The sequence below is a fragment of the Chrysoperla carnea genome, chromosome 1 (genome assembly GCF_905475395.1).
Source record: "Chrysoperla carnea chromosome 1, inChrCarn1.1, whole genome shotgun sequence".
Taxonomy (NCBI): Eukaryota; Metazoa; Arthropoda; class Insecta; order Neuroptera; family Chrysopidae; genus Chrysoperla; species Chrysoperla carnea.
In genome coordinates, this window is record NC_058337.1 from 105,036,281 (window position 1) to 105,061,422 (window position 25,142).

At 26.0% G+C, this 25,142-nt stretch overlaps 2 protein-coding genes across 3 annotated transcripts in view; one reads left to right on the forward strand and one right to left on the reverse strand.

Moving 5' to 3' along the window:
• The window catches only part of LOC123299598 (phosphatidylinositol 4-kinase beta), a 97,732-nt gene that overhangs the window by 22,327 nt on the left and 50,263 nt on the right, over positions 1-25,142 (forward strand). The window lies entirely within an intron of this gene.
• LOC123293272 (maltase 2-like) lies at positions 208-23,901 on the reverse strand. Its single transcript, XM_044874039.1, has 6 exons — positions 23,806-23,901; positions 2,942-3,102; positions 1,689-2,617; positions 379-839; positions 260-320; positions 208-228 (listed from the first exon to the last, which is right to left on the reverse strand). The coding sequence occupies exons 1-6, from the start codon at positions 23,835-23,837 to the stop codon at positions 208-210; spliced, it is 1,665 nt and encodes a 554-aa protein (XP_044729974.1). The 5' UTR covers positions 23,838-23,901.

The following is a 25,142-nucleotide window of genomic DNA, read 5'->3' on the forward strand; positions in this document are numbered from 1 at the left end:
CCTATATTTTATAAAAACATGAATAACTTTCAAAGATCAGTAGACAAAACATAAGCTTCATTTGGACCTAATACGAATTTCTCTCTTGTAATTATAGATCTGAAAAAATTATATCAAATATTAGAATTACATAATAATTATATCATTTTGAAGAACCTTGTAAGTTTACAAACCCTTTTTTGTTTGATGCATCTACACTAGCAACTTCTACTTTAAAATTTTCCGAGTCTGTGTTCATTTCAATTTTGGATAAATACACATCTTCGATTTTATCATTCAAATTTAATATTGATATATAACTAGGAGCTTTTTTCAATTCTCTAAAATACACAAAATAAAAATTTGATGCCGAAAAAGTACCATATAATATATTTTTACCTGATTATGATCAAAACATTTTTCCCAAATGTTTGGATCGTTAATTCACCATTTTGTAAAGTTGATTTTTTGCGTAACTGTGTTAACGCTTTATAGACATTGTAATGCGAATCAACATTAGTTGAAGCTTGAGCTTTGACATTTGTTTCTTTATACTTTTCGCTAACTGGTAACCAAGTTTTGTTTGCTTTACTAAATCCAGCATTTTTTGTTGTATCCCATTGCATTGGTGTTCGTTCTGGATCACGTGTGAATTGTGGTAAAAAGTATCGATCTTTTCCTGCATTTAAGCCCCATGGATCTTTTGTATCTTCCCAAGATACGTAACCATTTTCTTGACCAATTTCTTCTCCATTGTATGTAACAGCTATTCCAGGCAATGTCATTATTAGCATGTGTAATGCATCAATGCGTCCAACACCATGCCGATTAGGTACACGATGTCGGTCATGACTTCCTAACTAAAATCAGAAAAAATTTCACAAAAATTTTGCCAAATTGACAACAAATTTTATTAGTTAATCTGTATATCCAAAGCGAAAACTCCCTATTTCACTCGCTTATTGAACAGCTCAATAAAATTGTTCTGTAAAATTGTCATTACAGTCGGGGAACGGAATTGTCATTACCTCTGTTTAGTCAGCGAGTAAACGAGGGACCTTTTACTCTGTATACCGAGGAAAATGCATGAAAAGAAAAATGTTCATTTCTAAGGCAAACGTCTTAAGACCCGTACAATTGTACGGGTATTTAATTCAATCTAAGTTTTCCGGTTCAATTGAAATCTCACTCTAATACATATCTGGCAAACAATATACGAACACTTAAATTGGAGTTGTTCTTTATAAAAAGGTATTTTTTGCTTTAAACATTTTTTTGTTAACCGAATAGTTTAGACAGTAATTGATAGCAAAAACAAGAAATACATGCCCTAGCTTTTGGTGCATTTCTTCCTTCAATTTGAACAAAAATGGTATTTATAGAAAAACAAACCATTTTTATTGTAAAATTTTTTTCGAAGAGTGCCTAAATGTTTCGAACAAAAAATGTTACCCTTTTAATCAAAAACAAATTTCTAATTTATTAAAGCGTTCGTCTATTGTTTGCCAGTTTTGTTTTTGCTTTTTAGTTTATTGTTTGACAGAGCCGTTTTTTAATTTCTTATTCGGGAATCTTTGTTACAGAAATTTGCAAAAATTAAATAAATTACACGAAGATAGTTAAGAGAGTAAATCAATTAGGCCTTAGTTTCGAAGAAATTGTTTATAAAAAATATAGTTAAAGATATGCAAGGCGAATAATTAACTCACCACCCAATTTGGTGTACCATGTTTTGGTAAATATGTAAAATAGTTATCAATTAAAAATTTAAAATCTGTTGCATCTGATTCTTTTGTTAAATTAAAAATGATAAAGATATTAAAAGGGAAACAAGGAGCACCATCTTTGGTATCATTTCCAAAGTATCTCATACTTAAATCAATTCTACTCGAAGTTTCAATCATAAGCACTCTTGGAACTTTATCTGTGGCTTCAGAATATTCTTTTAAAACATGACGCCAATATTCTAACATATCATATGTCAAAGGATGATCGTTCGTATGAATATGATCGTGATAACAATGATCGTCTGGTAAACAATCTTTTATTAACTGTCCATTGTCCATGGGAATTAAATTTAATGGTTCATCTGGTAAAGATTCGACTTCAAACAAGCTGGGAAATGTATCAACACGGAATCCAGATACATCACGATCCATCCAAAACCGTAAAACATTTGTCATTTCGTCCACTACATGTGGATTTCGAAAGTTTAATTCGGGCTCTTGGACTGCAAATTGATGTAAATAATATTGTCCACGTTCTTTATTCCATTCCCATGCACTTTTACGAAACCAACTTATCCAGTTATTTGGTGGTTGTCGTGTATCATTTACAATTTTTGCATCAGCCCATACATAATAACTGGTGTATGGTTCAATCCGTTTAACAGACTTCTGAAACCATTCATGTTGATCACTGGAATGATTTGGCACAAAATCAAGGAGAATTTTTATATCAAGCTTTTTTGCTTCAGATACTAAGTTATCGAAATCCTTTAAAGTACCGAACATTGGATCAATGTCCGTATAATCAGTGAGATCATAGCCTCCATCGAATTGAGGTGATTTATAAATTGGAGATAGCCATGCTGCAGTAACTCCAATATCTTTTAGATGTGGAAGTCGATTTCTGATTCCTAGATTCGAATAATAAATTTTAGTATCAAATTTACTCTAAGCAAATAAAGATATTTGTTTCTTTAAATTTTGAAACGGGCAGTTTTTCAACGTAAAGTTAAGGATTTTTATTTTGTTTTTTTAGATTTTCGGGACCCTTAGATCCAATCTGATGTTGGATCTAAGATGTCATGGTGTCCCTCATCAAACTCTGGAACTTTTGTATAAATTATTTTTTGATTAGTTAACTACAAAACCTACAACTTTGCGTTGTGAATTTAAGTAAATTAATTTCTTATTTGCTTGGAGTAATATTAAAATGCGATAAAATTCAAAATGCTTACCATTTAAATCGCCATTTCCATCACCATCACTATCTTGGAATGTTCGTGGATAAATTTGATAGATTACGGCGGTTTGCCACCATTCTTTCTCTCCTGCATCCAAACTTTCTTCATGTGTTTCGGTTGGATTTGTGACAACAACAAAGATCACAACTGCAATACTGTTGATTACAATATAAAACAATAGAATTAGCAATTTTCAGTTGATTCAGGACTGTATTATTAAAATTTTGATGAAGTTATTTCTTGATCATTCTGTATTTATGAATCACACACACACAATATTTAACATACCGTCAGCTATGTTTGTTATCTCAAATGTACAAAAGTGACTGCCCACTCCCTCTGCTATTGCGTTTCCCACCTTAATTTACATGAAGCTGAAGTTGGCCGCTAAAAAATACCCACCAAAAAAAAATAGTCGAGAAAATAAAGGATAAAAAAAAAACATTATTTGTGACTTAAAATGGAATAATTTAGAACGCTATATTATAAGATCAACTCCCAGTATCATTAAGCTACCCATAAAAAGTGAAATTAATAAGAAAATCTTGGGAAAATCATCCTCTTTGTATTATTATGACCAACAAATTTATTTTGCTTACGCTAGTTTTAAGCAACGTTTAACAATGAGTAATAAAAATAAGATATTCAACAAAAAAAATATGGAAAATTTCGGAAAATATGTAAGAAAATTTTCTTATGAAAAAAATTTTTTTTTGGAAAATTTTCTTGAATTTTGAAAGACATGGTAATGTGCGTGAGTACAAATTTTTTGTGTTCGCGAATTTTCTGAGTGTTTTTTTTACGTTGCGGGTGTTTTTTGGAAAATTGACAATAACTTTTTTCTGCAAAATAAAATTTTTTTTTAAGGTAATTTTTTGGAATAACGAATGCATTTCGAAACTATCTATCATCATTAGGTCACTGTTTGAAAACTATATAGTGAATTTTAGTTGAATTTTAAAATGGGTATTTATCTTATAGAATAGTCATGTTTGGAAAACGTCATAATTTTCTTTAGCAAAATAACTTTTTCTTTTAAGCAAATTTTCTCGATAAATGAAAGGCTATTGAAACATTTAAGCACCATTAGATCAGTGTTTGAAAACTATATAGTGAATTTTAGTTGAATTTTAAAATGGGTATTTATCTTATAGAATAGTCATGTTTGGAAAACGTCATAATTTTCTTTAGCAAAATAACTTTTTCTTTTAAGCAAATTTTCTCGATAAATGAAAGGCTATTGAAACAATTTCGGTAGACTTGGTCACTGTTTGGCTACTATTTTCAATGATTACCCTATCTAATATAAGTACATTGTTAAAAAATTAGCGGGTGTTTTTTGGAAAATTGACAATAATTTTTTTCAGCAAAATAAAATTTTTTTTTAAGGTAATTTTTTGGAATAACGAATGCATTTCGAAACTATCTATCATCATTAGGTCACTGTTTGAAAACTATATAGTGAATTTAAGTTGAATTTTAAAATGGGTATTTATCTTATAGAATAATCATGTTTGGAAAACGTCATAATTTTCTTTAGCAAAATAACTTTTTCTTTTAAGCAAATTTTCTCGATAAATGAAAGGCTATTGAAATATTTAAGCACCATTAGATCAGTGTTTGAAAACTATATAGTGAATTTTAGTTGAATTTTAAAATGGGTATTTATCTTATAGAATAGTCATGTTTGGAAAACGTCATAATTTTCTTTAGCAAAATAACTTTTTCTTTTAAGCAAATTTTCTAGATAAATGAAAGGCTATTGAAACATTTAAGCACCATTATATCACTGTTTGAAAACTATATAGTGAATTTTAGTTGAATTTTAAAATGGGTATTTATCTTATAGAATAGTCATGTTTGGAAAACGTCATAATTTTCTTTAGCAAAATAACTTTTTCTTTTAAGCAAATTTTCTCGATAAATGAAAGGCTATTGAAATATTTAAGCACCATTAGATCAGTGTTTGAAAACTATATAGTGAATTTTAGTTGAATTTTAAAATGGGTATTTATCTTATAGAATAGTCATGTTTGGAAAACGTCATAATTTTCTTTAGCAAAATAACTTTTTCTTTTAAGCAAATTTTCTAGATAAATGAAAGGCTATTGAAACATTTAAGCACCATTATATCACTGTTTGAAAACTATATAGTGAATTTTAGTTGAATTTTAAAATGGGTATTTATCTTATAGAATAGTCATGTTTGGAAAACGTCATAATTTTCTTTAGCAAAATAACTTTTTCTTTTAAGCAAATTTTCTTGATAAATGAAAGGCTATTGAAACAATTTCGGTAGAATTGGTCACCGTTTGGCTACTATTTTCAATGATTACCCTATCTAATATAAATACATTGTTAAAAAATTAGCGGGTGTTTTTTGGAAAATTGACAATAATTTTTTTCAGCAAAATAAAATTTTTTTTTAGGTAATTTTTTGGAATAACGAATGCATTTCGAAACTATCTATCATCATTAGGTCACTGTTTGAAAACTATATAGTGAATTTTAGTTGAATTTTAAAATGGGTATTTATCTTATAGAATAGTCATGTTTGGAAAACGTCATAATTTTCTTTAGCAAAATAACTTTTTCTTTTAAGCAAATTTTCTTGATAAATGAAAGGCTATTGAAACAATTTCGGTAGAATTGGTTACCGTTTGGCTACTATTTTCAATGATTACCCTATCTAATATAAGTACATTGTTAAAAAATTAGCGGGTGTTTTTTGGAAAATTGACAATAATTTTTTTCAGCAAAATAAAATTTTTTTTAAGGTAATTTTTTGGAATAACGAATGCATTTCGAAACTATCTATCATCATTAGGTCACTGTTTGAAAACTATATAGTGAATTTTAGTTGAATTTTAAAATGGGTATTTATCTTATAGAATAGTCATGTTTGGAAAACGTCGTAATTTTCTTTAGCAAAATAACTTTTTCTTTTAAGCAAATTTTCTCGATAAATGAAAGGCTATTGAAACATTTAAGCACCATTAGATCAGTGTTTGAAAACTATATAGTGAATTTTAGTTGAATTTTAAAATGGGTATTTATCTTATAGAATAGTCATGTTTGGAAAACGTCATAATTTTCTTTAGCAAAATAACTTTTTCTTTTAAGCAAATTTTCTCGATAAATGAAAGGCTATTGAAATATTTAAGCACCATTAGATCAGTGTTTGAAAACTATATAGTGAATTTTAGTTGAATTTTAAAATGGGTATTTATCTTATAGAATAGTCATGTTTGGAAAACGTCATAATTTTCTTTAGCAAAATAACTTTTTCTTTTAAGCAAATTTTCTAGATAAATGAAAGGCTATTGAAACATTTAAGCACCATTATATCACTGTTTGAAAACTATATAGTGAATTTTAGTTGAATTTTAAAATGGGTATTTATCTTATAGAATAGTCATGTTTGGAAAACGTCATAATTTTCTTTAGCAAAATAACTTTTTCTTTTAAGCAAATTTTCTTGATAAATGAAAGGCTATTGAAACAATTTCGGTAGAATTGGTCACCGTTTGGCTACTATTTTCAATGATTACCCTATCTAATATAAATACATTGTTAAAAAATTAGCCGGTGTTTTTTGGAAAATTGACAATAATTTTTTTCAGCAAAATAAAATTTTTTTTTAAGGTAATTTTTTGGAATAACGAATGCATTTCGAAACTATCTATCATCATTAGGTCACTGTTTGAAAACTATATAGTGAATTTTAGTTGAATTTTAAAATGGGTATTTATCTTATAGAATAGTCATGTTTGGAAAACGTCATAATTTTCTTTAGCAAAATAACTTTTTCTTTTAAGCAAATTTTCTCGATAAATGAAAGGCTATTGAAACATTTAAGCACCATTAGATCAGTGTTTGAAAACTATATAGTGAATTTTAGTTGAATTTTAAAATGGGTATTTATCTTATAGAATAGTCATGTTTGGAAAACGTCATAATTTTCTTTAGCAAAATAACTTTTTCTTTTAAGCAAATTTTCTTGATAAATGAAAGGCTATTGAAACAATTTCGGTAGAATTGGTCACCGTTTGGCTACTATTTTCAATGATTACCCTATCTAATATAAGTACATTGTTAAAAAATTAGCGGGTGTTTTTTGGAAAATTGACAATAATTTTTTTCAGCAAAATAAAATTTTTTTTTAAGGTAATTTTTTGGAATAACGAATGCATTTCGAAACTATCTATCATCATTAGGTCACTGTTTGAAAACTATATAGTGAATTTTAGTTGAATTTTAAAATGGGTATTTATCTTATAGAATAGTCATGTTTGGAAAACGTCGTAATTTTCTTTAGCAAAATAACTTTTTCTTTTAAGCAAATTTTCTCGATAAATGAAAGGCTATTGAAACATTTAAGCACCATTAGATCAGTGTTTGAAAACTATATAGTGAATTTTAGTTGAATTTTAAAATGGGTATTTATCTTATAGAATAGTCATGTTTGGAAAACGTCATAATTTTCTTTAGCAAAATAACTTTTTCTTTTAAGCAAATTTTCTCGATAAATGAAAGGCTATTGAAACATTTAAGCACCATTAGATCAGTGTTTGAAAACTATATAGTGAATTTTAGTTGAATTTTAAAATGGGTATTTATCTTATAGAATAGTCATGTTTGGAAAACGTCATAATTTTCTTTAGCAAAATAACTTTTTCTTTTAAGCAAATTTTCTTGATAAATGAAAGGCTATTGAAACAATTTCGGTAGAATTGGTCACCGTTTGGCTACTATTTTCAATGATTACCCTATCTAATATAAGTACATTGTTAAAAAATTAGCGGGTGTTTTTTGGAAAATTGACAATAATTTTTTTCAGCAAAATAAAATTTTTTTTTAAGGTAATTTTTTGGAATAACGAATGCATTTCGAAACTATCTATCATCATTAGGTCACTGTTTGAAAACTATATAGTGAATTTTAGTTGAATTTTAAAATGGGTATTTATCTTATAGAATAGTCATGTTTGGAAAACGTCATAATTTTCTTTAGCAAAATAACTTTTTCTTTTAAGCAAATTTTCTTGATAAATGAAAGGCTATTGAAACAATTTCGGTAGAATTGGTCACCGTTTGGCTACTATTTTCAATGATTACCCTATCTAATATAAATACATTGTTAAAAAATTAGCGGGTGTTTTTTGGAAAATTGACAATAATTTTTTTCAGCAAAATAAAATTTTTTTTTAAGGTAATTTTTTGGAATAACGAATGCATTTCGAAACTATCTATCATCATTAGGTCACTGTTTGAAAACTATATAGTGAATTTTAGTTGAATTTTAAAATGGGTATTTATCTTATAGAATAGTCATGTTTGGAAAACGTCATAATTTTCTTTAGCAAAATAACTTTTTCTTTTAAGCAAATTTTCTCGATAAATGAAAGGCTATTGAAACATTTAAGCACCATTAGATCAGTGTTTGAAAACTATATAGTGAATTTTAGTTGAATTTTAAAATGGGTATTTATCTTATAGAATAGTCATGTTTGGAAAACGTCATAATTTTCTTTAGCAAAATAACTTTTTCTTTTAAGCAAATTTTCTCGATAAATGAAAGGCTATTGAAATATTTAAGCACCATTAGATCAGTGTTTGAAAACTATATAGTGAATTTTAGTTGAATTTTAAAATGGGTATTTATCTTATAGAATAGTCATGTTTGGAAAACGTCATAATTTTCTTTAGCAAAATAACTTTTTCTTTTAAGCAAATTTTCTAGATAAATGAAAGGCTATTGAAACATTTAAGCACCATTATATCACTGTTTGAAAACTATATAGTGAATTTTAGTTGAATTTTAAAATGGGTATTTATCTTATAGAATAGTCATGTTTGGAAAACGTCATAATTTTCTTTAGCAAAATAACTTTTTCTTTTAAGCAAATTTTCTCGATAAATGAAAGGCTATTGAAACATTTAAGCACCATTAGATCAGTGTTTGAAAACTTTATAGTGAATTTTAGTTGAATTTTAAAATGGGTATTTATCTTATAGAATAGTCATGTTTGGAAAACGTCGTAATTTTCTTTAGCAAAATAACTTTTTCTTTTAAGCAAATTTTCTCGATAAATGAAAGGCTATTGAAACATTTAAGCACCATTAGATCAGTGTTTGAAAACTATATAGTGAATTTTAGTTGAATTTTAAAATGGGTATTTATCTTATAGAATAGTCATGTTTGGAAAACGTCGTAATTTTCTTTAGCAAAATAACTTTTTCTTTTAAGCAAATTTTCTCGATAAATGAAAGGCTATTGAAACATTTAAGCACCATTAGATCAGTGTTTGAAAACTATATAGTGAATTTTAGTTGAATTTTAAAATGGGTATTTATCTTATAGAATAGTCATGTTTGGAAAACGTCATAATTTTCTTTAGCAAAATAACTTTTTCTTTTAAGCAAATTTTCTCGATAAATGAAAGGCTATTGAAACATTTAAGCACCATTAGATCACTGTTTGAAAACTATATAGTGAATTTTAGTTGAATTTTAAAATGGGTATTTATCTTATAGAATAGTCATGTTTGGAAAACGTCATAATTTTCTTTAGCAAAATAAGTTTTTCGTTTAATAAAATTTTCTCGATAAATGAAAGGCTATTGAAACATTTAAGCATTATTAGAATAGTGTTTGAAAATTCATTTCAATGATTCCAATATCTTAAATGAAAGTATAATATGAACATTGTTAAAAAATTAGCGGGTGTTTTTTGGAAAATTGACAAGAACTTTTTTCAGCAAAATAAAATTTTTTTTTAAGGTAATTTTTTGGAATAACGAATCTATTTCGAAACTATCTATCATCATTAGATAAGCGTTTGAAAATTATTTTGTGAATTTTAGTTGAATTTTAAAATGGGTATTTATCTTATAGAATAGTCATGTTTTTTGAAAAACGTCATAATTTTCTTTAGCAAAATAAGTTTTTCGTTTAATAAAATTTTCTCGATAAATGAAAGGCTATTGAAACATTTAAGCATTATTAGATGACTGTTTGAAAACCATACCATATCTTAAATGCAAGTATAATATGAACATTGTTAAAAAATTAGCGGGTGTTTTTTGGAAAATTGACAATAACTTTTTTCAGCAAAATAAAATTTTTTTTTAAGGTAATTTTTTGGAATAACGAATCTATTTCGAAACTATCTATCATCATTAGATAAGCGTTTGAAAATTATTTTGTGAATTTTAGTTGAATTTTAAAATGGATATTTATCTTATAGAATAGTCATGTTTTTTGAAAAACGTCATAATTTTCTTTAGCAAAATAAGTTTTTCGTTTAAGAAAATTTTCTCGATAAATGAAAGGCTATTGAAACATTTAAGCATTATTAGATGACTGTTTGAAAACCATACCATATCTTAAATGAAAGTATAATATGAACATTGTTAAAAAATTAGCGGGTGTTTTTTGGAAAATTGACAATAACTTTTTTCAGCAAAATAAAATTTTTTTTTAAGGTAATTTTTTGGAATAACGAATCTATTTCGAAACTATCTATCATCATTAGATAAGCGTTTGAAAATTATTTTGTGAATTTTAGTTGAATTTTAAAATGGATATTTATCTTATAGAATAGTCATGTTTTTTGAAAAACGTCATAATTTTCTTTAGCAAAATAAGTTTTTCGTTTAAGAAAATTTTCTCGATAAATGAAAGGCTATTGAAACATTTAAGCATTATTAGATGACTGTTTGAAAACCATACCATATCTTAAATGCAAGTATAATATGAACATTGTTAAAAAATTAGCGGGTGTTTTTTGGAAAATTGACAATAACTTTTTTCAGCAAAATAAAATTTTTTTTTAAGGTAATTTTTTGGAATAACGAATCTATTTCGAAACTATCTATCATCATTAGATAAGCGTTTGAAAATTATTTTGTGAATTTTAGTTGAATTTTAAAATGGGTATTTATCTTATAGAATAGTCATGTTTTTTGAAAAACGTCATAATTTTCTTTAGCAAAATAAGTTTTTCGTTTAAGAAAATTTTCTCGATAAATGAAAGGCTATTGAAACATTTAAGCATCATTAGATGACTGTTTGAAAACCATACCATATCTTAAATGAAAGTATAATATGAACATTGTTAAAAAATTAGCGGGTGTTTTTTGGAAAATTGACAATAACTTTTTTCAGCAAAATAAAAATTTTTTTTAAGGTAATTTTTTGGAATAACGAATCTATTTCGAAACTATCTATCATCATTAGATAAGCGTTTGAAAATTATTTTGTGAATTTTAGTTGAATTTTAAAATGGGTATTTATCTTATAGAATAGTCATGTTTTTTGAAAAACGTCATAATTTTCTTTAGCAAAATAAGTTTTTCGTTTAAGAAAATTTTCTCGATAAATGAAAGGCTATTGAAACATTTAAGCATTATTAGATGACTGTTTGAAAACCATACCATATCTTAAATGAAAGTATAATATGAACATTGTTAAAAAATTAGCGGGTGTTTTTTGGAAAATTGACAATAACTTTTTTCAGCAAAATAAAATTTTTTTTTAAGGTAATTTTTTGGAATAACGAATCTATTTCGAAACTATCCATCATCATTAGATAAATGTTTGAAAATTATTTAGTGAATTTTAGTTGAATTTTAAAATGGGTATTTATCTTATAGAATGTCATCTTTGGTAAAGCATCATAATTTTCTTCAGCAAATTAACTTTTTCGTTTAAGAAAATTTTCTCGATAAATGAAAGGCTATTGAAACATTTAAGCAAGAATTGATCACTGTTTGAAAACTATTGAGTCAATTTTAGTTGAATTTTAAAAATAAATAAAATTTTTCTTAAAGATAATTTTTTGGAGTTACGAATGCATTTCGAAACAATCTGTCTAGATATAGTCATTGTTTGCGAATTTTTGAGGGGTTTTTAGCAAAGATACCTTTTTATTTTTTAAAATTATCAAACGGAAGACCTCCTCAAGCCACTTCGAAAAATAAATAATGTATACTATGTATATTTAATTTAAAAAAATTTTTCAATTGTCGCGCTAATTTTGAGCGTTACGATAAAATAAGATATAAAAACAAATATCTTGGAGTAATTCAATGGTCTGGTACTGTACTTGGTACCTAACATTTTTTTGTAACGTACTCCTACACACGCACTACATATTTATTTATAAGTTTTGTTTCAATGTTCAATAAAATGAGCCAAGAGCGTTTTCTTGGTGTGAGAACTTCGCCATAAATTAATCTATCAATAAGTTGTTCTTGAAAAAAATCTACAGCATAGTTTTTTAAGTTATGATGTGTAACATGATAACTACACAACTAGATCGTATTTTGTTAATAGAAATTGCATTTATATGTTACCTTTGATTCCATTAATCCTTAATTGCACTAAAAATATCAATTTAATCACGATTTCGAAATATTAATGCACTTTTACTTACACATCTTTCACTCTTCAATATTTTTTATCTCACACAAATTGAAATTTCAACACTATAGATATTTAATTTCTGCACTTTTAAAACTTAGGTATACAAACACATTAGAACAATTAACAAACTGGTAAATTTAAACAACAATATAAGTCAGAGATTTAAACGATTAAATTTTATAATTGTTATTTTCAACAACAAAACTTATGTTAACATTTTTTTACATGTATAATTCACCAACTTAAATTTAACATCATAATTCATAATTGGAAATATATTTTTTTAATAAATACACATCAAATATAATTTTATTTATAAATAGTGTTTTTGAAACTATACCCTTCGATATTTTGTATGTGCGCATGTATATGACTTGTTTTAACAAAGTACATTTGTTTGGTGAGAAATAGTAATAAATATTTTTTTTTAAATATTCAATACCATAGACATGAAAAAATAATTTTTTTTTCTGGATTGGAATGGAAGAATTTTATTAAAATCGTTTAATATAAAAATATAAGTCCAAGAAAATTGTCAAATGTTTGTAGTTTCTTGAAATTACAAGATCAGCCATTTATAAACGTACAGTCATGTTTTTCACTGTCAATGAAAATTTTCGGAAATTGTATTATCGCCTAAAAAATTATACATATATTTTTCAATATTTATATGCAATACAATCGCACTTATGTGTCACTTTTAATAAAAAAATTTTAACAAAAAAAAATCTGACATCAAAAATTTCAAAACAAATTAATATGCACTCTTAAGTACAACAAGTGAAAACAAACAATTGACTGAGTTAATTGTTGAAATACCATGCATAGTCAGTGTTGATTTCTTTATCACATAACACATACAAACATGTGACAATACATAACTGATAATCAAGTATAGTACATATTATAAAATTTCCGCCTAATTGGCGCCCTCACGGATAAACAGTAATGTTTACGAAAAAATGTTTCAGACAAAAGTTGTTTTTACTCTTAAACTTTTGTTCTATCTCTAACGGTTTACAAGATGGGTCCTACGGACCCAAGACCCAATTGACCGATCGTGTCCACAGACGGACGGACGGACGGACAACCGGAAATGGACTAATTAGGTGGTTTTATGAACACCTATGACCAAATTTTTTTCCTAGCATCATTATTTTTAAGCGTTTCAAACTTGGGGCTAAACTTAATATACTATGCCTATTTCATATATACATGATATAAAAATAACGATTATGTAATGTAGTTACAATTATTGTTTTTTGAGAGTCGGTGCATGTCAAGGAAACAACTGTCACAGAACAACAAAATAGTTTGCTACATTAACTTGGCTGACACCGGCTCCAAAAATAACATAATTGTAACTACATTATGTTACCGTTTTCTATTTTTAGTTTTAGTGCATATTAATTTGTTTTGAAATTTTGTGAGTTTTGTTAATCTGAAGTACCACCACGAATTGATTTGTCATTTACAAAGAGTCATCGAAATCCGTTGGAGTGACATTGAGTAATTAGTGCATTGATGTCGCACATACTTAATACAAATTTAACACTTCTATGATTTTCTCATGCATTCCATTACCGGAATTGGGCCAACTTGAAATGGGAAGAGAAGCACCAGCTTTTAAAAAGAAAAAGTTCAAACATAAAAAAAATAATACAGTCGAATTGAGCACATCCTCCTTTTTTGTTTGACGTCGGCTAAAAATCAGGGTCTACCGGATTGTTGGAATGTTCGGAGGACAGAATTGTATAGAATTACGCATAATAGTTATCGTGAGTGAAACGAAAATAATCTTTTTGGATAAAGAAAATCATCACTGGTCGTTCCTGTGATTTTTAATAGTGTCAGATTAGTAATATTGTATTGTATAGGAATATTGAAAATATAAGTACCTACAAATTTTCAGGTGTTGTAATAAAACAGATTCCGAAAATTTTTATTGAGAGTGAAAAACATGACTGTACGTTGAGAAATGGCCGATCTTGTAATTTCAAGAAACTACAAACATTTGATAATTTTCCTGGACTTTATTTTAAAAGATTTTAATAAAATTCTTCTATTACAATCCAGAAAAAAAAATTATCTTTTCATGTCTATGGTATTGTATATTTAAAAAAAAATATTTATTTCTATTTCACACCAAAAAAGTGTACTTTGGTTAAGAAAGTCATATACATGCGCACTTTTATCATACAAAATATCGAAGGGTATATTTTCAAAAACACTATTTATAAATAAAATTATATTTGATGTGTATTTATTAAAAAAATATATTTCCAATTATGAATTATGATGTTAAATTTAAGTTGGTGAATTATACATGTAAAAAAATGTTAACATAAGTTTTGTTGTTGAAAATAACAATTATAAAATTTAATCGTTTAAATCTCTGACTTATATTGTTGTTTAAATTTACCAGTTTGTTAATTGTTCTAATGTGTTTGTATACCTAAGTTTTAAAAGTGCAGAAATTAAATATCTATAGTGTTGAAATTTCAATTTGTGTGAGATAAAAAATATTGAAGAGTGAAAGATGTGTAAGTAAAAGTGCATTAATATTTCGAAATCGTGATTAAATTGATATTTTTAGTGCAATTAAGGATTAATGGAATCAAAGGTAACATATAAATGCAATTTCTATTAACAAAACACGATCTAGTTGTGTAGTTATCATGTTACACATCATAACTTGAAAAACTATGCTGCAGATTTTTTTTCAAGAACAACTTATTGATAGATTAATTTATGGCGAAGTTTAATCTATACCAAGAAAAAGCTCTTGGCCCATTTTATTGAACATATTATTAAAACTTATAAATATGTAGTGCGTGTGTATGAGTACATTACAAAAAAAATTTTTTGTACCAAGTACAGTACGAGACCATTAAATTACTCCAAGCATATTTGTTTTTATTTCTTATTTTATCGTAACGTGCAAAATTAGCGCGACAATTGAACAATTTTTTTAAATTAATTATACAAAGTATACATATTTTATTTTTCGAAGTGGCTTGAGGAAGTCTCCGTTTGATAATTTTACAAAATAAAAAGATAACTTTGCTTAAAAACCCCTCAAAAGTTAGCAAACAATGACTAATTCTAGACAGATTGTTTCGAAATGCATTTGTTATTCCAAAAAATTACCTTAAAAAAAAATTTTATTTTGCTGAAAAAAGTTATTGTCAATTTTCCAAAAAACACCCGCTAATTTTTTAACAATGTTCATTCATATTATACTTTCATGTAAGATATTGGAATCATTGAAATGAATTTTCAAACACTATTCTAATAATGCTTAAATGTTTCAATAGCCTTTCATTTATCGAGAAAATTTTATTAAACGAAAAACTTATTTTGCTAAAGAAAATTATGACGTTTTTCAAAAAACATGACTATTCTATAAGATAAATACCCATTTTAAAATTCAACTAAAATTCACAAAATAATTTTCAAACGCTTATCTAATGATGATAGATAGTTTCGAAATAGATTCGTTATTCCAAAAAATTACCTTAAAAAAAAATTTTATTTTGCTGAAAAAAGTTATTGTCAATTTTCCAAAAAACACCCGCTAATTTTTTAACAATGTTCATTCATATTATACTTTCATTTAAGATATTGGAATCATTGAAATGAATTTTCAAACACTATTCTAATAATGCTTAAATGTTTCAATAGCCTTTCATTTATCGAGAAAATTTTATTAAACGAAAAACTTATTTTGCTAAAGAAAATTATGACGTTTTTCAAAAAACATGACTATTCTATAAGATAAATACCCATTTTAAAATTCAACTAAAATTCACAAAATAATTTTCAAACGCTTATCTTATGATGATAGATAGTTTCGAAATAGATTCGTTATCCCAAAAAATTACCTTAAAAAAAAATTTTATTTTGCTGAAAAAAGTTATTGTCAATTTTCCAAAAAACACCCGCTAATTTTTTAACAATGTTCATTCATATTATACTTTCATTTAAGATATTGGAATCATTGAAATGAATTTTCAAACACTATTCTAATAATGCTTAAATGTTTCAATAGCCTTTCATTTATCGAGAAAATTTTATTAAACGAAAAACTTATTTTGCTAAAGAAAATTATGACGTTTTTCAAAAAACATGACTATTCTATAAGATAAATACCCATTTTAAAATTCAACTAAAATTCACAAAATAATTTTCAAACGCTTATCTAATGATGATAGATAGTTTCGAAATAGATTCGTTATCCCAAAAAATTACCTTAAAAAAAAATTTTATTTTGCTGAAAAAAGTTATTGTCAATTTTCCAAAAAACACCCGCTAATTTTTTAACAATGTTCATATTATACTTTCATTTAAGATATTGGAATCATTGAAATGAATTTTCAAACACTATTCTAATAATGCTTAAATGTTTCAATAGCCTTTCATTTATCGAGAAAATTTTATTAAACGAAAAACTTATTTTGCTAAAGAAAATTATGACGTTTTTCAAAAAACATGACTATTCTATAAGATAAATACCCATTTTAAAATTCAACTAAAATTCACAAAATAATTTTCAAACGCTTATCTAATGATGATAGATAGTTTCGAAATAGATTCGTTATTCCAAAAAATTACCTTAAAAAAAAATTTTATTTTGCTAAAGAAAATTATGACGTTTTCCAAACATGACTATTCTATAAGATAAATACCCATTTTAAAATTCAACTAAAATTCACTATATAGTTTTCAAACACTGATCTAATGGTGCTTAAATGTTTCAATAGCCTTTCATTTATCGAGAAAATTTGCTTAAAAGAAAAAGTTATTTTGCTAAAGAAAATTACGACGTTTTCCAAACATGACTATTCTATAAGATAAATACCCATTTTAAAATTCAACTAAAATTCACTATATAGTTTTCAAACAGTGACCTAATGATGATAGATAGTTTCGAAATGCATTCGTTATTCCAAAAAATTACCTTAAAAAAAAATTTTATTTTGCTGAAAAAAATTATTGTCAATTTTCCAAAAAACACCCGCTAATTTTTTAACAATGTACTTATATTAGATAGGGTAATCATTGAAAATAGTAGCCAAACGGTGACCAATTCTACCGAAATTGTTTCAATAGCCTTTCATTTATCAAGAAAATTTGCTTAAAAGAAAAAGTTATTTTGCTAAAGAAAATTATGACGTTTTCCAAACATGACTATTCTATAAGATAAATACCCATTTTAAAATTCAACTAAAATTCACTATATAGTTTTCAAACACTGATCTAATGGTGCTTAAATGTTTCAATAGCCTTTCATTTATCGAGAAAATTTGCTTAAAAGAAAAAGTTATTTTGCTAAAGAAAATTATGACGTTTTCCAAACATGACTATTCTATAAGATAAATACCCATTTTAAAATTCAACTAAAATTCACTATATAGTTTTCAAACACTGATCTAATGGTGCTTAAATGTTTCAATAGCCTTTCATTTATCTAGAAAATTTGCTTAAAAGAAAAAGTTATTTTGCTAAAGAAAATTATGACGTTTTCCAAACATGACTATTCTATAAGATAAATACCCATTTTAAAATTCAACTAAAATTCACTATATAGTTTTCAAACACTGATCTAATGGTGCTTAAATGTTTCAATAGCCTTTCATTTATCGAGAAAATTTGCTTAAAAGAAAAAGTTATTTTGCTAAAGAAAATTATGACGTTTTCCAAACATGACTATTCTATAAGATAAATACCCATTTTAAAATTCAACTAAAATTCACTATATAGTTTTCAAACACTGATCTAATGGTGCTTAAATGTTTCAATAGCCTTTCATTTATCGAGAAAATTTGCTTAAAAGAAAAAGTTATTTTGCTAAAGAAAATTACGACGTTTTCCAAACATGACTATTCTATAAGATAAATACCCATTTTAAAATTCAACTAAAATTCACTATATAGTTTTCAAACACTGATCTAATGGTGCTTAAATGTTTCAATAGCCTTTCATTTATCGAGAAAATTTGCTTAAAAGAAAAAGTTATTTTGCTAAAGAAAATTATGACGTTTTCCAAACATGACTATTCTATAAGATAAATACCCATTTTAAAATTCAACTAAAATTCACTATATAGTTTTCAAACAGTGACCTAATGATGATAGATAGTTTCGAAATGCATTCGTTATTCCAAAAAATTACCTTAAAAAAAAATTTTATTTTGCTGAAAAAAATTATTGTCAATTTTCCAAAAAACACCCGCTAATTTTTTAACAATGTACTTATATTAGATAGGGTAATCATTGAAAATAGTAGCCAAACGGTGACCAATTCTACCGAAATTGTTTCAATAGCCTTTCATTTATCAAGAAAATTTGCTTAAAAGAAAAAGTTATTTTGCTAAAGAAAATTATGACGTTTTCCAAACATGACTATTCTATAAGATAAATACCCATTTTAAAATTCAACTAAAATTCACTATATAGTTTTCAAACAGTGATCTAATGGTGCTTAAATGTTTCAATAGCCTTTCATTTATCGAGAAAATTTGCTTAAAAGAAAAAGTTATTTTGCTAAAGAAAATTATGACGTTTTCCAAACATGACTATTCTATAAGATAAATACCCATTTTAAAATTCAACTAAAATTCACTATATAGTTTTCAAACACTGATCTAATGGTGCTTAAATGTTTCAATAGCCTTTCATTTATCTAGAAAATTTGCTTAAAAGAAAAAGTTATTTTGCTAAAGAAAATTATGACGTTTTCCAAACATGACTATTCTATAAGATAAATACCCATTTTAAAATTCAACTAAAATTCACTATATAGTTTTCAAACACTGATCTAATGGTGCTTAAATGTTTCAATAGCCTTTCATTTATCGAGAAAATTTGCTTAAAAGAAAAAGTTATTTTGCTAAAGAAAATTATGACGTTTTCCAAACATGACTATTCTATAAGATAAATACCCATTTTAAAATTCAACTAAAATTCACTATATAGTTTTCAAACACTGATCTAATGGTGCTTAAATGTTTCAATAGCCTTTCATTTATCGAGAAAATTTGCTTAAAAGAAAAAGTTATTTTGCTAAAGAAAATTACGACGTTTTCCAAACATGACTATTCTATAAGATAAATACCCATTTTAAAATTCAACTAAAATTCACTATATAGTTTTCAAACACTGATCTAATGGTGCTTAAATGTTTCAATAGCCTTTCATTTATCGAGAAAATTTGCTTAAAAGAAAAAGTTATTTTGCTAAAGAAAATTATGACGTTTTCCAAACATGACTATTCTATAAGATAAATACCCATTTTAAAATTCAACTAAAATTCACTATATAGTTTTCAAACAGTGACCTAATGATGATAGATAGTTTCGAAATGCATTCGTTATTCCAAAAAATTACCTTAAAAAAAAATTTTATTTTGCTGAAAAAAATTATTGTCAATTTTCCAAAAAACACCCGCTAATTTTTTAACAATGTATTTATATTAGATAGGGTAATCATTGAAAATAGTAGCCAAACGGTGACCAATTCTACCGAAATTGTTTCAATAGCCTTTCATTTATCAAGAAAATTTGCTTAAAAGAAAAAGTTATTTTGCTAAAGAAAATTATGACGTTTTCCAAACATGACTATTCTATAAGATAAATACCCATTTTAAAATTCAACTAAAATTCACTATATAGTTTTCAAACAGTGATATAATGGTGCTTAAATGTTTCAATAGCCTTTCATTTATCTAGAAAATTTGCTTAAAAGAAAAAGTTATTTTGCTAAAGAAAATTATGACGTTTTCCAAACATGACTATTCTATAAGATAAATACCCATTTTAAAATTCAACTAAAATTCACTATATAGTTTTCAAACACTGATCTAATGGTGCGTAAATATTTCAATAGCCTTTCATTTATCGAGAAAATTTGCTTAAAAGAAAAAGTTATTTTGCTAAAGAAAATTATGACGTTTTCCAAACATGACTATTCTATAAGATAAATACCCATTTTAAAATTCAACTAAAATTCACTATATAGTTTTCAAACACTGATCTAATGGTGCTTAAATGTTTCAATAGCCTTTCATTTATCGAGAAAATTTGCTTAAAAGAAAAAGTTATTTTGCTAAAGAAAATTACGACGTTTTCCAAACATGACTATTCTATAAGATAAATACCCATTTTAAAATTCAACTAAAATTCACTATATAGTTTTCAAACAGTGACCTAATGATGATAGATAGTTTCGAAATGCATTCGTTATTCCAAAAAATTACCTTAAAAAAAAATTTTATTTTGCTGAAAAAAATTATTGTCAATTTTCCAAAAAACACCCGCTAATTTTTTAACAATGTACTTATATTAGATAGGGTAATCATTGAAAATAGTAGCCAAACGGTGACCAATTCTACCGAAATTGTTTCAATAGCCTTTCATTTATCAAGAAAATTTGCTTAAAAGAAAAAGTTATTTTGCTAAAGAAAATTATGACGTTTTCCAAACATGACTATTCTATAAGATAAATACCCATTTTAAAATTCAACTAAAATTCACTATATAGTTTTCAAACACTGATCTAATGGTGCTTAAATATTTCAATAGCCTTTCATTTATCGAGAAAATTTGCTTAAAAGAAAAAGTTATTTTGCTAAAGAAAATTATGACGTTTTCCAAACATGACTATTCTATAAGATAAATACCCATTTTAAAATTCAACTAAAATTCACTATATAGTTTTCAAACACTGATCTAATGGTGCTTAAATGTTTCAATAGCCTTTCATTTATCGAGAAAATTTGCTTAAAAGAAAAAGTTATTTTGCTAAAGAAAATTACGACGTTTTCCAAACATGACTATTCTATAAAATAAATACCCATTTTAAAATTCAACTAAAATTCACTATATAGTTTTCAAACAGTGACCTAATGATGATAGATAGTTTCGAAATGCATTCGTTATTCCAAAAAATTACCTTAAAAAAAATTTTATTTTGCTGAAAAAAATTATTGTCAATTTTCCAAAAAACACCCGCTAATTTTTTAACAATGTACTTATATTAGATAGGGTAATCATTGAAAATAGTAGCCAAACGGTGACCAATTCTACCGAAATTGTTTCAATAGCCTTTCATTTATCAAGAAAATTTGCTTAAAAGAAAAAGTTATTTTGCTAAAGAAAATTATGACGTTTTCCAAACATGACTATTCTATAAGATAAATACCCATTTTAAAATTCAACTAAAATTCACTATATAGTTTTCAAACAGTGACCTAATGATGATAGATAGTTTCGAAATGCATTCGTTATTCCAAAAAATTACCTAAAAAAAAATTTTATTTTGCTGAAAAAAATTATTGTCAATTTTCCAAAAAACACCCGCTAATTTTTTAACAATGTATTTATATTAGATAGGGTAATCATTGAAAATAGTAGCCAAACGGTGACCAATTCTACCGAAATTGTTTCAATAGCCTTTCATTTATCAAGAAAATTTGCTTAAAAGAAAAAGTTATTTTGCTAAAGAAAATTATGACGTTTTCCAAACATGACTATTCTATAAGATAAATACCCATTTTAAAATTCAACTAAAATTCACTATATAGTTTTCAAACAGTGATATAATGGTGCTTAAATGTTTCAATAGCCTTTCATTTATCTAGAAAATTTGCTTAAAAGAAAAAGTTATTTTGCTAAAGAAAATTATGACGTTTTCCAAACATGACTATTCTATAAGATAAATACCCATTTTAAAATTCAACTAAAATTCACTATATAGTTTTCAAACACTGATCTAATGGTGCTTAAATATTTCAATAGCCTTTCATTTATCGAGAAAATTTGCTTAAAAGAAAAAGTTATTTTGCTAAAGAAAATTATGACGTTTTCCAAACATGACTATTCTATAAGATAAATACCCATTTTAAAATTCAACTAAAATTCACTATATAGTTTTCAAACAGTGATATAATGGTGCTTAAATGTTTCAATAGCCTTTCATTTATCTAGAAAATTTGCTTAAAAGAAAAAGTTATTTTGCTAAAGAAAATTATGACGTTTTCCAAACATGACTATTCTATAAGATAAATACCCATTTTAAAATTCAACTAAAATTCACTATATAGTTTTCAAACACTGATCTAATGGTGCTTAAATATTTCAATAGCCTTTCATTTATCGAGAAAATTTGCTTAAAAGAAAAAGTTATTTTGCTAAAGAAAATTATGACGTTTTCCAAACATGACTATTCTATAAGATAAATACCCATTTTAAAATTCAACTAAAATTCACTATATAGTTTTCAAACAGTGACCTAATGATGATAGATAGTTTCGAAATGCATTCGTTATTCCAAAAAATTACCTTAAAAAAAAATTTTATTTTGCTGAAAAAAATTATTGTCAATTTTCCAAAAAACACCCGCTAATTTTTTAACAATGTACTTATATTAGATAGGGTAATCATTGAAAATAGTAGCCAAACAGTGACCAAGTCTACCGAAATTGTTTCAATAGCCTTTCATTTATCGAGAAAATTTGCTTAAAAGAAAAAGTTATTTTGCTAAAGAAAATTATGACGTTTTCCAAACATGACTATTCTATAAGATAAATACCCATTTTAAAATTCAACTAAAATTCACTATATAGTTTTCAAACACTGATCTAATGGTGCTTAAATGTTTCAATAGCCTTTCATTTATCGAGAAAATTTGCTTAAAAGAAAAAGTTATTTTGCTAAAGAAAATTATGACGTTTTCCAAACATGACTATTCTATAAGATAAATACCCATTTTAAAATTCAACTAAAATTCACTATATAGTTTTCAAACAGTGACCTAATGATGATAGATAGTTTCGAAATGCATTCGTTATTCCAAAAAATTACCTTAAAAAAAAATTTTATTTTGCAGAAAAAAGTTATTGTCAATTTTCCAAAAAACACCCGCAACGTAAAAAAAACACTCAGAAAATTCGCGAACACAAAAAATTTGTACTCACGCACATTACCATGTCTTTCAAAATTCAAGAAAATTTTCCAAAAAAAAATTTTTTTCATAAGAAAATTTTCTTACATATTTTCCGAAATTTTCCATATTTTTTTTGTTGAATATCTTATTTTTATTACTCATTGTTAAACGTTGCTTAAAACTAGCGTAAGCAAAATAAATTTGTTGGTCATAATAATACAAAGAGGATGATTTTCCCAAGATTTTCTTATTAATTTCACTTTTTATGGGTAGCTTAATGATACTGGGAGTTGATCTTATAATATAGCGTTCTAAATTATTCCATTTTAAGTCACAAATAATGTTTTTTTTTTATCCTTTATTTTCTCGACTATTTTTTTTTGGTGGGTATTTTTTAGCGGCCAACTTCAGCTTCATTAATTTACGATTAATTTAAACAAAACATTTTCAGAATTTATTTTACCAATTTTTGTGATTGTAATTTTACCTAAATTTTACGACAACAGGAGACGGAAACATACGATAGAAATCAGGGATCAAGCTCGATAACTGTTTTTTCTTTTTCTAATCGCGATAGGAGATGAAAAACACATGTTTAAGAAAATAATTTTTAATTATATATTGATTTTATGTTAAACTTCTTTTTAATTTTCAGTGTATTTAAAGTATTTACTATTTAAATTTTCATTTATATTGGTCGTGATTTATCTAGTTTTATTACAATGTATTAATAATAAAATAATTTGCAAAATTGCACTAATTTTTTTTAATGACATTTATTTATAATTAATTAAATTACATTTTTATTACAATTGTTTCAGCATATACAACCATTTTCAGACAGTTAAGTTCTAAAAAGAAATACACCTGCATTTATACTGAATGTAAAATTTGCAAAACAATAATAAATAATAAGTTGACGAAGCTCCGTGAAAGTAGCACTCCAAAGACAAATTTTCACCAACATTTTTGTTTGTCTACCCTCTCATTAAAAGTACAGATATAATTAAAAATTATGACATCAGCTTCGATGCTAATTTTCATAAAATCAAGTTGCCACTCGTTTGGCAACGTTGTCACACGATTGACATCTTATAGTAGAGTGAAATTACGCCTTGTGTATGGATTAAAAGTTCGAGTAGCGAAACTTTGGGGTTTTTCTTTTCACATCAAAATAATCATCAGCGAGATCAGCGACCCCAAAAACCCCTTTATACGTCATAAAAATTTTGAATTTGCAAAAATATGAAAGCGGGACGGGGAGGAGTGGATGTTGTAAAAAGGGCTATATTAATAAGAACATCTAAAGTTTTGGGTTACTTTAGCATTTTAAACTATTTTGACCTCTTTTTAAAATCTTTTAAGATACATTTATTCCATACACCCCTTCCCCCTAACAGCGCGGGGGTTAAAACTTAAAAATTTTGCTTTAAACCATATAGACCTCTTTTAAAAATAGTTTTCTGAAGCCAAAGCAAAAAACACCCCCCAAAGCCAGTCCATACACCCCCCAAACAATTATTTCCAGAAAGTGTTAAATTTTCCGTTTTTCGCAAAAATATGGATCAAGGAGTCATTTGACGGGTAAACCACTTATTATAAAATCGAAAGATAATAAAAAATGGTACAATTTAAAAAAAAATTTAACTTCGTAGGACAAAATGGCATAAAATGGCAGCCATTTTAAACAATTTACTAAATTGGAAATTTTGGCCGAACTATGTAACGGATTTCGCTAAAATTTTAACCGAAAGTTGTAAGTAATGAAACCTACTATTGATATTAGTTTCATTAAAATCGATCAAATATTTTTCAAGTTACAGT

What these genes read in the sequence shown, in the direction of transcription:
- LOC123293272 (XM_044874039.1), bottom strand. Translation starts at nt 23,837, where the DNA reads ATGTTTCCGTCTCCTGTTGTCGTAAAATTTAG. An exon ending in CCTGTTGTCGTAAAATTTAG is followed by an intron (nt 3,103 to 23,805) that starts GTAAAATTACAA and finishes TGTAATCAACAG; the next exon opens with TATTGCAGTTGTGATCTTTG. An exon ending in AATGTTTTGATCATAATCAG is followed by an intron (nt 321 to 378) that starts GTAAAAATATAT and finishes TGTGTATTTTAG; the next exon opens with AGAATTGAAAAAAGCTCCTA.